This window comes from Oncorhynchus masou, chromosome 12 (assembly GCF_036934945.1).
Source record: "Oncorhynchus masou masou isolate Uvic2021 chromosome 12, UVic_Omas_1.1, whole genome shotgun sequence".
Lineage (NCBI taxonomy): Eukaryota > Metazoa > Chordata > Actinopteri > Salmoniformes > Salmonidae > Oncorhynchus > Oncorhynchus masou.
Genome location: NC_088223.1, coordinates 59,664,878 through 59,678,359, shown reverse-complemented (window position 1 = coordinate 59,678,359; position 13,482 = coordinate 59,664,878). Strand labels below are relative to the sequence as shown.

At 39.2% G+C, this 13,482-nt stretch overlaps 1 protein-coding gene across 1 annotated transcript in view; it reads right to left on the bottom strand.

The window, feature by feature from the left end:
• LOC135549372 (relaxin receptor 1-like) overlaps positions 1-7,841 on the bottom strand; it is a 34,394-nt gene extending 26,553 nt beyond the window's left edge. The window contains exons 1-4 of the mRNA XM_064979359.1: positions 7,823-7,841; positions 5,513-5,653; positions 4,108-4,179; positions 3,696-3,801 (exon numbers count right to left, since the gene is read on the bottom strand). Coding sequence (XP_064835431.1) covers positions 3,696-3,801; positions 4,108-4,179; positions 5,513-5,653; positions 7,823-7,841 — 338 coding nt within the window. The remainder of the gene's footprint in view (positions 1-3,695; positions 3,802-4,107; positions 4,180-5,512; positions 5,654-7,822) is intronic.
• Between the last annotated feature and the right edge of the window lie 5,641 nt (positions 7,842-13,482).

Sequence of the window (13,482 nt, the reverse complement as noted above, 5' to 3'; positions counted from 1 at the left end):
CCACACTTTCTCCACACAGAAGACACACAGGTTTTCAATCCGTAACATATACTCCGACTCCCACCTTGTTTGAAACCCCAGTGTCCACCTTCCGTTTTGCCATTTTTGATGGGTATCAAAGTTAATTTTAATGCTGACTGTTTTTTGAAATGAAGCATTTTTGCAAATATTACAAATAGAAAACAGAAATAACTTATTTATATAAGTATTCAGACCCTTTGCTATGAGACTCGAAATTGAGCTCAGATGTATCCTGTTTCCATTGATCATCCTTGAGATGTTTTTAGAACTTGATTGGAGTCTACCTGTGGTAAATTCAATTGATTGGACATGATTTGGAAAGGCACACACCTGTCTATATAAGGTCCCACAGTTGACAGTGCATGTCAGAGCAAAAACCAAGCCATTGGTTCGACTGAATTGTCTGCAGAGATCTGAGACAGGATTGTGTCAAGGGCACAGATCTAGGGAAGTGTACCAAAAAATGTATGCAGCATTGATGGTCACCAAGAACACATTGGCCTCAATCATTCTTAAATGAAAGAAGTTTGGAACCACCAAGACTCTTTCAAGAGCTGGCCGCCCGGCCAAACTGAGCAATCGGGGGAGAAGGGCCTTGGTCAGGGAGGTGACCATGAACCCGATGGTCACTCTGACAGAGCACCAGAGTTTCTCTGTACAGTAGAGATGGGATAACCTTCCAGAAGGACAACCATCTCTGCAGCACTCCACAAATCAGGCCTTTATTTTAGAGTGGCCAGGCTAAAGCCACTCATCAGTAAAAGGCACATGACATCCCGCTTGGAGTTTGCCCAAAGGCACCTTTAGACTCTCAGACCATGAGAAACAAGATTCTCTAGTCTGATGAAACCAAGATTCAACTCTTTGGCCTGAATGCCAAGCGTCATGTCCGGAGGAAGCCTGGCACCATCCCTACAGTGAAGCATGGTTGTGGCAGCATCATGCTGTGGGATTGTTTTTCAGCGGCAGGGACAGGGAGACTTAGTCAGCATCGAGGGAAAAATCAACGGAAAAAAGTACAGAGAGATCCTTGATGAAAACCTGCTCCAGAGCATTCAGGACCTCAGACTGGGGCGAAGATTCACCTTCCAACAGGACAACGACCCTAGGCACTGTCATGACTGGCCAGTTTGGGTCAGGTTACCGTGGACAACACTCCTACAAGAGACATTTGTCACACATTTGCCAGAGAGGGAGAGATCGAGAGGTATGGAGGTGGGGGGTTTTATGACACCTCCTGCCCATTGTAAATCTTAAGGCAGCAGACTAAATCCCTTTGACTTCTCAGTATGGAGGAATGAAATGTATGATGGGCCTATGGAGAACCTACCTCAGAACAGCAACATGCAATAAATGGACTTTGGGACAATATGTTTTGTCAGACAAAATGGTAGTAATGACAATAGATGGAATATGAAAACGAATGTTGTTTTTGTTATGTTATTAAAAGTTAAATGATGACGTTATAACGAAAACACTGTAGCGGGAAGAGTTTTCACAGTATGTACCTGATGTTTGCATAATGTATATTGTGTAGAAAATGTCCAGATCAAAGAGAATGTTTTTGTAAAGATGAAATGTGAAGTTAGATGTCTAAATTGGATCTGAGTAAAATCCAGACTTTGCCTCGAAACTAGTTATGCCCAGAGAACTTGCCCTCAAGGTGGAAACGCCCATTTCTGACCCGAGGGTATAAAACATGTGAGTTAAGAATGAACATTATGACCACGAGCTGCAACCAAGGTCCGATTAGTTTTAACCCCAAAACGCAACACGAGGTTGAAGAAGACAAAGGAACCTTTTAATAATCTATGCTACGGATGAGTAGTTGTGTCTAAGAGGGTGAATTCAAGCAGCACCACCCGGTTATTCTCTCCAAGGAATCATGTGTCTACACTGCTTTAATTCCCACGCTGGAACCACCTATATGGCCGATTAGCTATCCTCAGAGGACCCCTCTTTTGGAACAAGGGCGAGGAAACAGACCACTAAGAGAAAAGGCACTGACATCGTGTGGACAATCAGAGAGTTACACTCGGTAACAACAGAAGGGTCGCCATCAGAGGAGAAGTCGGAACTCGATCCATGAAGAGATACCCCATCGGAGACCTTCGACACGTGTGCTTTTCTCTCGTGCACTCTCTCTTTTGAAATCCCCATTTTGTGTAACGTGTAATATTGTGTTGGCCCGCTAGGGACCTGTTTCATTGTACTAAATTCTAATCAATAGCCCAAACTGTGTGTATGTGTATCTTATATTATCATTTTAACTTGTTAGTAAATAAATAATCAACTCAATTGGTGTGGTACTGACTTATTTAGTGGGACTCGAGTTTGTGCAGATTCCCAGATTATGTGATGTTCAGAATGAGACTGTAGAGGAAATTAATGAATTAGCGACTGTTGTAAAATCGATATTCTGATATTCTTAGAGTTCATTTGGGAAATAGAAACTCAATAAAGCCAAACTTTCCGATGTCACAGGTTACTGAGTTAATATTTACCTGATTCATTTAACCACATAATTATTAACAGTTAATCATTCGATGAACAGCAGTCATCACATTAATCAATCCAACGTCACGACAGCACACAGCCAAGACAATGCAGGACTGGATTTGGGACAAGTCTCTGAATGTCCTTGAGTGGCCTGCCAGAGACTGGACTTGAACCCGATCGAACATCTCTGGATAAACTTAGAAATAGCTGTGCAGAAACACTCCCCATCCAACCTGACAGAGCTTGAGAGGATCTGCAGAGACGAATGGGAGAAACTCCCCAAATACAGCTGTGCCAAGCTTGTAGCGTCTTACCTAAGAAGACTCGAGGCTGTAATCGCTGCCAAAGGTGCTTCAACATAGTCCTGAGTTAAGAGTCTGCATACTTATTATGTAAATGTCATATTTCAGTTTTGCATTTACAATACATTTGCAAACATTGAAAAAGTCAAGGGGTCTGAACACTTTCCGAATGCACTGTTAGCCTGTAATTGATTGAACTTCACAATGTGGTGAAATTGCACGTGATGACCTTTGTGCTCTTTTACAATAAATATTGACGGTCTTATTCTGGTGACATGATGATCCATGGTTGACTACCCTTTGACAAATAAAAATATTCTCACTCTTATCCATTATAATCTCATCATGTAGACTAGCCTCCCCACACAGTCTACCCGCACTGTATCTGTGAGCTGTTGGCTAGAGCACATGTGCCAAGACCAGATAAGGCACATTTGCTATTTAACGCAACAGCTTTTGTGACAGAACTATTGGGAGAGTTGAAAATGCGATGGAAACACATTGAACTATTTGTTACATGAATACTTAAGTGAAAAAGTACATTTTATGTGCACTATGTCATTACAAACAGATTTTTATCTGCAATAAGTCAGTGTGGTGGAATCACACCACTGGTGGGAAGATTTCTGAATGTTCTCATGAAAATCTGTAGCCAATTGGATGGAAACCGAGCTATAGATGTACACATTTTGTCCTGACATTTTGATTATTCTACAATGTAGAAAACAGTAAAAGTAAATAAAAACCCTTGAATGAGTCGGTGTGTCCGAACTTATGACGGATGCTGTGTATATGATATACTATAGCTGTCCCAATACCAATCGCTGTGCTCTAGTGTTAGACTTCCCAAGGGCAGGAATCCAATATACTCACAGAGCTGTTATATTGGAAGACACAGCTGGGATGCTGAGTAGACCCTTTTTGTTACAGTTTATTCTCCTGCCCTCACAGAAACATACCTCTGGGAACACGTCCAGTACTGCAGGACAGAAGCACAGAAGACATGTACAGACACGGAGTTGTATCACATACCATTTCCTGAAATTACTGTTTGATATAGTTCCTAAACGTTTCTTAGAATTGCTTAAATTATTTATGTTATTTACAGTAACAGAAGGATGTGAATGGATGACCTCAAAGCATGATTTCATATTTAAAATGGGTTGAAACATTTGTTGCTTTAGTTCAGGTTTAGTTAATGCATTATTAATTCAAAGCAGTGCAATATTAGTTCGGCTATGTAAATAGTTGCATTTGCATCAGAAAATTTTACTCATCAACTCACTGCATTCCTTGGAATCTTCAACATTTTTCTTCATAAAGGCATCAAAAAGATGTGGCCACCCGCTGTTATCCACTGTACAGGGAAACATTATAGTGAATGTTTTTATTTTTGTGCATACATTATGTGTGTATTTTTGTGTGCAACTTAAATGTGTGAAGTTATAGACACACAGGTAACTGACAAAAGAAACACTAGCATATAACGTTGGGCCACCATGAGCCGCCAGAACAGCTTCAATGCGCCTTGGCATAGATTCTACAAGTGTCTGGAACTCTATTGCAGAGATGCGACACCATTCTTCCACGAGAAATTTTAAAAAGTCTATACTTTACCCCATGATACCCATTATGGGTGGTAACTATAGAAACAAGGTAGCTTTATTCACGTCAGGGGAATTTAGCAAAACAAGATTGCTATTTTCATGTCAGCAGAATATAGTGAAAAGTGTCAGCCTATTTGCAACACACCTCCTTGTTATTGCGTTTCCATTTGAGTTTTTGTGTGTTGCACTTGCATTCAGTAGTGTCTATGAATCACATGATTATGAAGGCCTAAATATATGAAAGCGTGTATTCTTATTTTTTATTTATGTAGCTCTGGCCTTGTGATGTACTTGTCTATTAATGATATGTATTATATCATGTTTTATGTGGACCTCAAGAAGAGTATCTGCTGCATTAGCATTAGCTAATTGGGGATCCTAATAAAATGCTAAATACCATAATTGAGTGTTTTGTTGATTAATTAATTACTTAATTAACTCAGGAGCCACACCTATGTGGAAGCACCTGCTTTCAATATACTTTGGATCCTTATTTACCTAAGTGTTTCCTTTATTTGGTCAGTTACCTATATGTTTGTTCACATTTGGTGTGACTAGATCCCTCAAACTCAACTCTGGACCTCGAAGTCAGTTCTCCTGCTTTTTTTCATTGTTCCCCTCTAATCAAGGACTAATTTAGACCTGGGACACCAGGTGGGTGCAATTAACTTTCAGGTAGAATAGAAAACCTGCAGGCTCTGGACCTCATAGTGTAAGAGTTGAATACCCCTGGACTAGATGCTTGATGACGAGCTCAGAGCAGATGCATTGCAGCAGAAATAATTGTCTTCTTATTTCCACCACCCCTTCCCTCCCTCCCACTTCAACTAGGGAGGCAGGTACCCTAGTGGTTAGAGCCAGTAACTGAGGTTGCTGGTTCGAATACCCGAGCCGACAAGGTGAGACATTTGTTGATGTGCTCTTGAGCAAGGAACTTAACCCTAATTTGCTCCAGGGACGCTGTACTACTATGGCTGACCCTGTAAAACAACACATTTCACTGCACCTATCTGGTGTGACAAAAACATACTGCACAATAACCATCTGTTTACACTCCTGTAGCTGCTGTTGACCAAGGCTCACCGCAGTTCTCCTCATCAGCACCGTTAGTACAGTCCTGGACCCCATTGCAGTGGTAAAGCTGGGGCAGGCACACAGACAGGTTTCCACAGGGGAACTGGCCCAGTGGACAGACAGGGTAGAGGCTGCTGTCTGTGGAGGATTCTAAAGGAGACACTAAAACATCTCTGATTTAATCCAAAAATACGTTAAAAGCCTTTTCGAGTAGCATGGACGTATTTCTAGTATCGATGGATACTAAAAACAAGATAATGAAGTCAAATAGAAAATTGAGAAATGAAGACATGAAATGAAAAATGTATGATACATTGAAACATTGTATGAGCACAATGGCTTTGTAAATGGCCTGCTTGGAGGTAAACAAGTACAGCTAAGTGCACTTATTTGTCACTGTCATATTTCATGTAGAGACCATAGGATTATTCTAAATTATGCAAGATATTTATTAGCTGAGTACCTATGGTTAAATAGAGTGATCAAATAAAAACAAATGAATAGGCTTTTTGAAATATAACAAATACACAGTCCTATGTTAAAGACTTTGAATTAATAGATTATACATGACTTCTATGATGATAGTTTTGCCTCCTTTCCAAGATGTCTGAGTTCGTGATGCTGTCAGGTCACATGACTGATGGAAGCTGTGCTTAGAACTCTGACTGATCTGCCACCACTCGTGTGACCTCACATCCTCAAGACGTCACGCAGGTTCCCCTGTGTTCCCCCACATTCCCTATGGTGGCAGTGGAACAGCCCTGGGGTTGGATGAAGTTTTTTTTCTTAATTATTACAATATTTTTCCACATTTCATCTGTATCTAAAAAACAAGACATGATTAAAGTCCACTTTACAGTTCATTGGTCTTTGTACATTTGAACTGAGTTACCCAAGGGAATGAAGCAATTATAAGGTTTCACACTTTCACTACTGCACGTTTAATTTGACACAATGTACATCCTACATGTGATGCTCTGCATAATCCCAAGCAAAACACCACTCGATGGGGTAACTCATTCAACTGTTTCATTTCCCTCATGCTCAAAGGGTTAGTTCAAATGCTGACTTGAATATTGAAATATACACTTAGCATTACAATGTGCTGATAATAAATCAATCATTTTAATTCTGTATCTTTGAAATTCAAGACCACCGGTCTCAGCTCATTTGAATAGTTTTGTAGACTGTAATTGTATGTGGATAATTTGTAATCTGTCTCAGTGTTCAAAGATTGTGGTTCGTTCTACCATACATTGCTTCTGTTCAGTGCAGTTACTAAATGTGGGTCTTACATAAGTGCTTGTCATCAAACAACAGCAAGTCTCCATGTTTAACACTATTTCACTATCTGCAAACAAACACAGCAAAATGTGCAACAAGGTTAATCTAAACCAAACAGATATAGCAAATTAATTGCTACAAAAGAAAACATTGCAACAAGTGGCTACTTGCTTGTAATCACACTGTGAAAATCTCCACCCACCTGCTGCTTGGGTAAACCACCACCAATGAATATGTGTATGATATTTGAATCTGTATCTAAATTAGTGTACGTCTACTCTAGAGAGACCCTATTGTGTTCAGGAATGCTATGTGACATTTTGTCATACTTAAATAAATAATAATAATTATATACAGAACCAGTCAAAAGTTTGGACACACCTACTCATTGAATCATTTTTAGTGATTTGTACTATTTTCTACATTGAATAATAGTGAAGACATCAAAACGATCAAATAACACATATGGAATCATGTAATAACCAAAAACGTGTTAATTAAACAAATCAAAATTGATTTTAGATTCTTGAAAGTAGCCACCCTTGGCCTTGATGACAGCTTTGCACACTAGGCATTCTCTCATCCAGCTTCAAGAGGAATGCTTTTCCAACAGTCTTGTAGGAGTTCCCACATATGCTGAGCACTTGTTGGCTGCTTTTCTTTCACTCTGCGTTCCAACTCGTCCCAAACCATCTCAACTGGGTTGATGTTGGGTGATTGTGGAGGCCAGGTCATCTGATGCACCACCATCAAATCAAATTCAAAACACATTTATTGATATTGCCCTTCGTACATCAGCTGATATCTCAACGTGCTGTACAGAAACCTAGCCTAAAACCCCAAACAGCAAGCAAGCAGGTGTAGAAGCACCATCACTCTCCTTCTTGGTCAAATAGAAAAACAAATGTTAGTCCCACTAAGCGCAAACCAGATGGGATGGCGTGTTGCTGCAGAATCCTGTGGTAGCCATGCTGGTTAAGTGTGCCTTGAATACCAAATAAATCACAGACAGTCAACAGCAAAGCACCCCCACACCTTCCACCTCCTCCTCCATGCTTCACGATGGGAACCACGAATGCGGAGATTCACCTACTCTGTGTCTCACAAAGACATGGCGTTTGGAACCAAAAATCTCAAATATGTCCCAAAGGACACCAGTCCACCAGTCTCATGTCCATTGCTCATGTTTCTTGGCCCAAGCAAGTCTCTTCTTATTATTGGTGTCCTTTAGTAGTGTTTCTTTTGAGCATCAAGGCCTGAGTCACACAGTCTCTTCTGAACAGGTGAGGTTGAGATGTGTCTGTAATTTCAACTCTGTGAGGAGCAATCTGCGGTGCAGTTAATTGCCGATTTCTGAGGCTGGTACCTCTAATGAATTTATCCTCTGCAGCTACGGTAACTCTGGGCCTTCCTGTCCTGTGCTGGTCCTCATGAGAGCCAGTTTCATCATAGCACTTGATGGTTTTTGCAACTGCACTTGAAGAAACTTAAAAAGTTCTTGAAATGTGTTATTTCATAGTTTTGATGTCTTCACTATTATTCTACAATTCAGAAAATAGACAAAATAAAGAGAAACCCTGGAATGAATAGGTGTGCCCCAACTTTTGACTGGTACTGTGTATAACCTTTATTTCAACAGAGAGTCATGCTGAGACCCAGGTCTCTTTCACAGATAAGCCCTGCATACACATTCAAATAGATCAATACACATCAATATAAAGTACACACATTGTTATACACATCAATATACACATAAATATTCACATCAATACACAAAAAGCAAAACACATTCATAGAAAACAAACACATTTTTTCAGTAATAATGTGCTCAATGATCTTTTTGAATTTCCCTAGAGACACCAATTCATCTAACTTTAGAGAGCCTTGGAGATCATTCCACAAGCAAGGTGCAAAAAAACTAAAAGCTGATTTACCAAACTCAGTGGAGAATGGGTCTGGTATCTTGTACGTCTATAACAATGACGTAAGGTACGGTGGAAGTTCATGCTAGAGGGCTTTAGAAACAAAAAGAGTGCAATGCATCGATCTATGACACTTCAGAGAGGGCCAGCCTACTTTCTGATACAGAATACAATGCTGTACCGAACCTATCGTCCGTAATAAAGCGTAGTGCGCTATGATAAACTGTGTCCAATGGCTGCAATACAGTGGCAGCTGCATTTATATATTTTATCAATATCGCTATAACCAATAAGTTTACTGCTATTTCATGAAAAGCATGGCCCATTCCTATAAAAGAAGCCCATTTTAATTCTTAATTTCTTAACTCAACAAATTTCTTAGCAAATGTCTTAATCCTTAAGAGTCCATTGACTTACCCGTGCGTCAATCTAAGTAACAGAATAAAACATTCCCCATCAAAATATGTCAGTTTAATCTAAATATATAAAATAATTTGCAATGCTGCATCTCAAATCCAGCACATCTGCATATGTCAGACTTCCGCATTAACGGTGGAAGGTGGCAGAGTTACAGCCAATGACATATATAAACCCTGGATTGCTGAAACTATGTCTTGGCCATTGAGAGGCTTTGAAGCCATTGGTCTGTTATACTGGAACTCTTAATTTCTTAACTAATTCATCAACTAACTCACTTATTGGACTAATGCAAAACAAATATAATGTAATGTTATGGGTCAATGCCCCCATTCTACTCAGGAGGGATATTCATATATTATTTAGTAGACATTAACAGGCCATTCAAACCTGTGTATGTCATCACAAATAAGCTGTACTTTCAGTGCCATCCAATTTCACTTTGATTCCCTTTCCTCATTTTCACTAATGAGAATGAAGTGCACATGATTCATAGAAGCAGGATAATCATTGATTTTGTCAATGTCTGAATCCCAGTCTATACAGTTATTATCCCATTAATGATACCAACATTAAATGACTTACCTATGACAGCTGTCAGAGAAAGATAACCGAAGATGCATAGAGGGTGCATTATAGGAGCCGTAACGAGATGCATCTCTCTTTCTGTAATCCTGTTCCAAATGATCGCAAGTGAGGATGAGGCTCCACTGCACTGACTCCACCAGCTTTTGGTGTCAGATCTCTCAAACACATAGCCTCTTGCATTTAAGTGTGTGCTGCATACACACACTCTCTATCTCTCATTTTACTCTCTCTCTTTCTCTCACTTACTCACTCACTTACTCGTTCTCTGTCTGTCTGTCACATACACCCACACACATATACACATGGCTGAACATTCACTTATACAATTACTCTGCCAATGTGCAAAAAAAAGGGAACAATACAACAATAGCCATTATTTGTTATTGATCATCTCTTGACTACATCCTGCCTTGCATCTGTCTGATCTGTACTTTGCATCTGTCGGATCAATCACTGTTTATACCTTGTATTGGTGCTGAGATTTCAGGTGCAGCTCGTAAAGAAAATTGTTTCATTTATTGTCTGGATGAAATCCAATATCTGATTCAAAAACTAAGTGAGGTGATCACTGTGTGTCATCATAGAAAAGATAGGAGTGTAATGAAATCTTACAATTCTCTCTCAACTGAGAAACAATTGATAATATCAATAATATATATATATATATTTTTAAACTAAACTAAATCTATATTTTTGATGGAATCATATTATTCACCAGATGCAAGAATGAGAAACCATGCCTCTTGCATCAGGTGAAATTCCGTTTCAGATTCAACACAAATATACTGTACAGTAATTCAAATGGAACCCACAGAGTGTTTTGTATTTCTGTATTTTTGAGCTACTTTATTACAAAATCTGACATTACATTTGGGTTTACAATGATTTTTTACTGTAGTTATTTTACTTAAACACCACCAACTATCAGGAGTGCTGGGCAGGGCACATTTTTACATGCCTTCAGATATGACATTGGTTATGTCTACGTAATCATCTATCGACAAGCTAACTAGCAGCAGGCTAAAGAAGTCAACCAAAACATTCCCTTGTATTTAGAGTAAATATTTGAGTTTTCATTGATCCCATTTGAATTATCTAGCTTACTTTAAGAAAAATGCCGAAGATCGTCTCACAAAGTGCTGTTTGTTCAGACATCCGAGATCGAGAGGAATATGATGATGAAGAAAAGCCTCTTCATTATTATTGTTTGTGTGGGCAAATGGTGTTGGTTCTCGGTGAGTAGCTAGCTAACTATTTAGCAGCTATCCAACTAGCTAGCAAAGTTGGCTAGCTAGCTCACGCTCATATTCAAGCATTCATAAATCAATGTGTGTAGTAGCATTATGTGTAGAAATGTCTGTATTTTGTCTGTAATCAAGAATAAATTGGCAGAGAGCTAGCTAGCTAGCTTTAAACACACTAACGTCCTGGGCCCGGTTTCCCAATAGCAACGTAATTTAGGATTATGAGTGGTTTAACAATGCATTTTTCCTACAACGGCTGAAGATATTACATACATTTCCCAAAACACCATGCATAGAAAATGTTTGCACTTCTTTGAGGTGTCGGGTCTTTATTATCTTTAACTGAAGACTGATAGTTTTTATCAAAGATTCTCTGTAATTAGTTATTACGCGACTAGACTGATCAATCATGTAACCGTAATTACTAGGAAGTCGGGGCACCAAGGAAAAATATTCAGATTACAAAGTTATCATTTCCTAAAATAACTTTTCAGATATTTATTATTTATTTTTATTTTTATTTTACCTTTATTTAACTAGGCAAGTCAGTTAAGAACAAATTCTTATTTTCAATGATGGCCTAGGAACAGTGGGTTAACTGCCTGTTCAGGGGTAGAACGACAGATTTGTACCTTCTTTACCTCACATTAGTCTCATTCCAAACGTCATAAATTGTTGGTTATCTGCACGAACCCAGTCTTCACTATGAGTCATTCATACATCAATTGTCTTAAATAATTTATTTATGACTAACTAAGTAATTCACAGATATGCATAAACAAACAAGGAAAATGTGGTTACATGAAATGATAGGAGAATGTGCCCTAGTGGGCTAAACCGGAATGGCGGCTTGTTAGACAAAAGGTGAAGTGGGGGTCGACTAAGAAGTCACTACAGAGTGATAATTATAACAATTGAAATGCTAATCCTTTGCACATGAACGCTCACTCATTCGGGAACAATTGCAATCAATATATATATTTATGCTCAGTGTGTCGTCTTGATCGCTGGTGAAAAGTTCATTTTTTTGTAGAATTGTCCGTCTCTCTATCCCTCTCTCTCTCTCAATTCAATTCAATTCAATTCAATTCAATTCAAGGGCTTTATTGGCATGGGAAACATGTGTTAACATTGCCAAAGCAAGTAAGGTAGATAATATATAAAGTGAAATAAACAATAAAAATTAACAGTAGACATCACACATACAGAAGTTTTAAAACAATAAAGACATTACAAATGTCATATTATATATATATATATATATATATATATATATATATACAGTGTTTTTACAATGTACAAATGGTAAAGGACACAAGATAAAATAAATAAGCATAGATATGGGTTGTATTTACAATGGTGCGTGTTCTTCACTGGTTGCCCTTTTCTTGTGGCAACAAGTCACAAATCTTGCTGCTGTGATGGCACACTGTGGAATTTCACCCAGTAGATATGGGAGTTTTTCAAAATTGGATTTGTTTCCGAATTCTTTGTGGATCTGTGTAATCTGAGGGAAATATGTCTCTCTAATATGGTCATACATTGGGCAGGAGGTTAGGAAGTGCAGCTCAGTTTCCACCTCATTTTGTGGGCAGTGAGCACATAGCCTGTCTTCTCTTGAGAGCCATGTCTGCCTACGTCGGCCTTTCTCAATAGCAAGGCTATGCCCGCTGAGTCTGTACATAGTCAAAGCTTTACTTAATTTTGGGTCAGTCACGGTGGTCAGGTATTCTGCCGCTGTGTACTCTCTGTGTAGGGCCAAATAACATTCTAGTTTGCTCAGTTTTTTTGTTAATTCTTTCCAATGTGTCAAGTAATTATCTTTTTGTTTTCTCATGATTTGGTTGTGCTGCTGTCCTGGGGCTCTGTAGGGTGTGTTTGTGAACAGAGCCCCAGGACCAGCTTGCTTAGGGGACTCTTCTCCAGGTTCATCTCTCTGTAGGTGATGGCTTTGTTGTGGAAGGTTTGGGAATCGCTTCCTTTTAGGTGGTTATAGAATTTAACAGCTCTTTTCTGGATTTTGATAATTAGTGGGTATCGGCCTAATTCTGCTCTGCATGCATTATTTGGTGTTCTACGTTGTACACGGAGGATATTTTTGCAGAATTCTGCGTGCAGAGTCTCAATTTGGTGTTTGTCCCATTTTGTGAAGTCTTGGTTGGTGAGCGGACCCCAGACCTCACAACCATAAAGTGCAATGGGCTCTATGACTGATTCAAGTATTTTTAGCCAAATCCTAATTGGTATGTTGAAATTTATGTTCCTTTTGATGGCATAGAATGCCCTTCTTGCCTTGTCTCTCAGATCGTTCACAGCTTTGTGGAAGTTACCTGTGGCGCTGATGTTTAGGCCAAGGTATGTATAGTTTTTTGTGTGCTCTAGGGCAACAGTGTCTAGATGGAATTTGTATTTGTGGTCCTGGTGACTGGACCTTTTTTGGAACACCATTATTTTGGTCTTACTGAGATGTACTGTCAGGGCCCAGGTCTGACAGAATCTGTGCATAAGATCTAGGTGCTGCTGT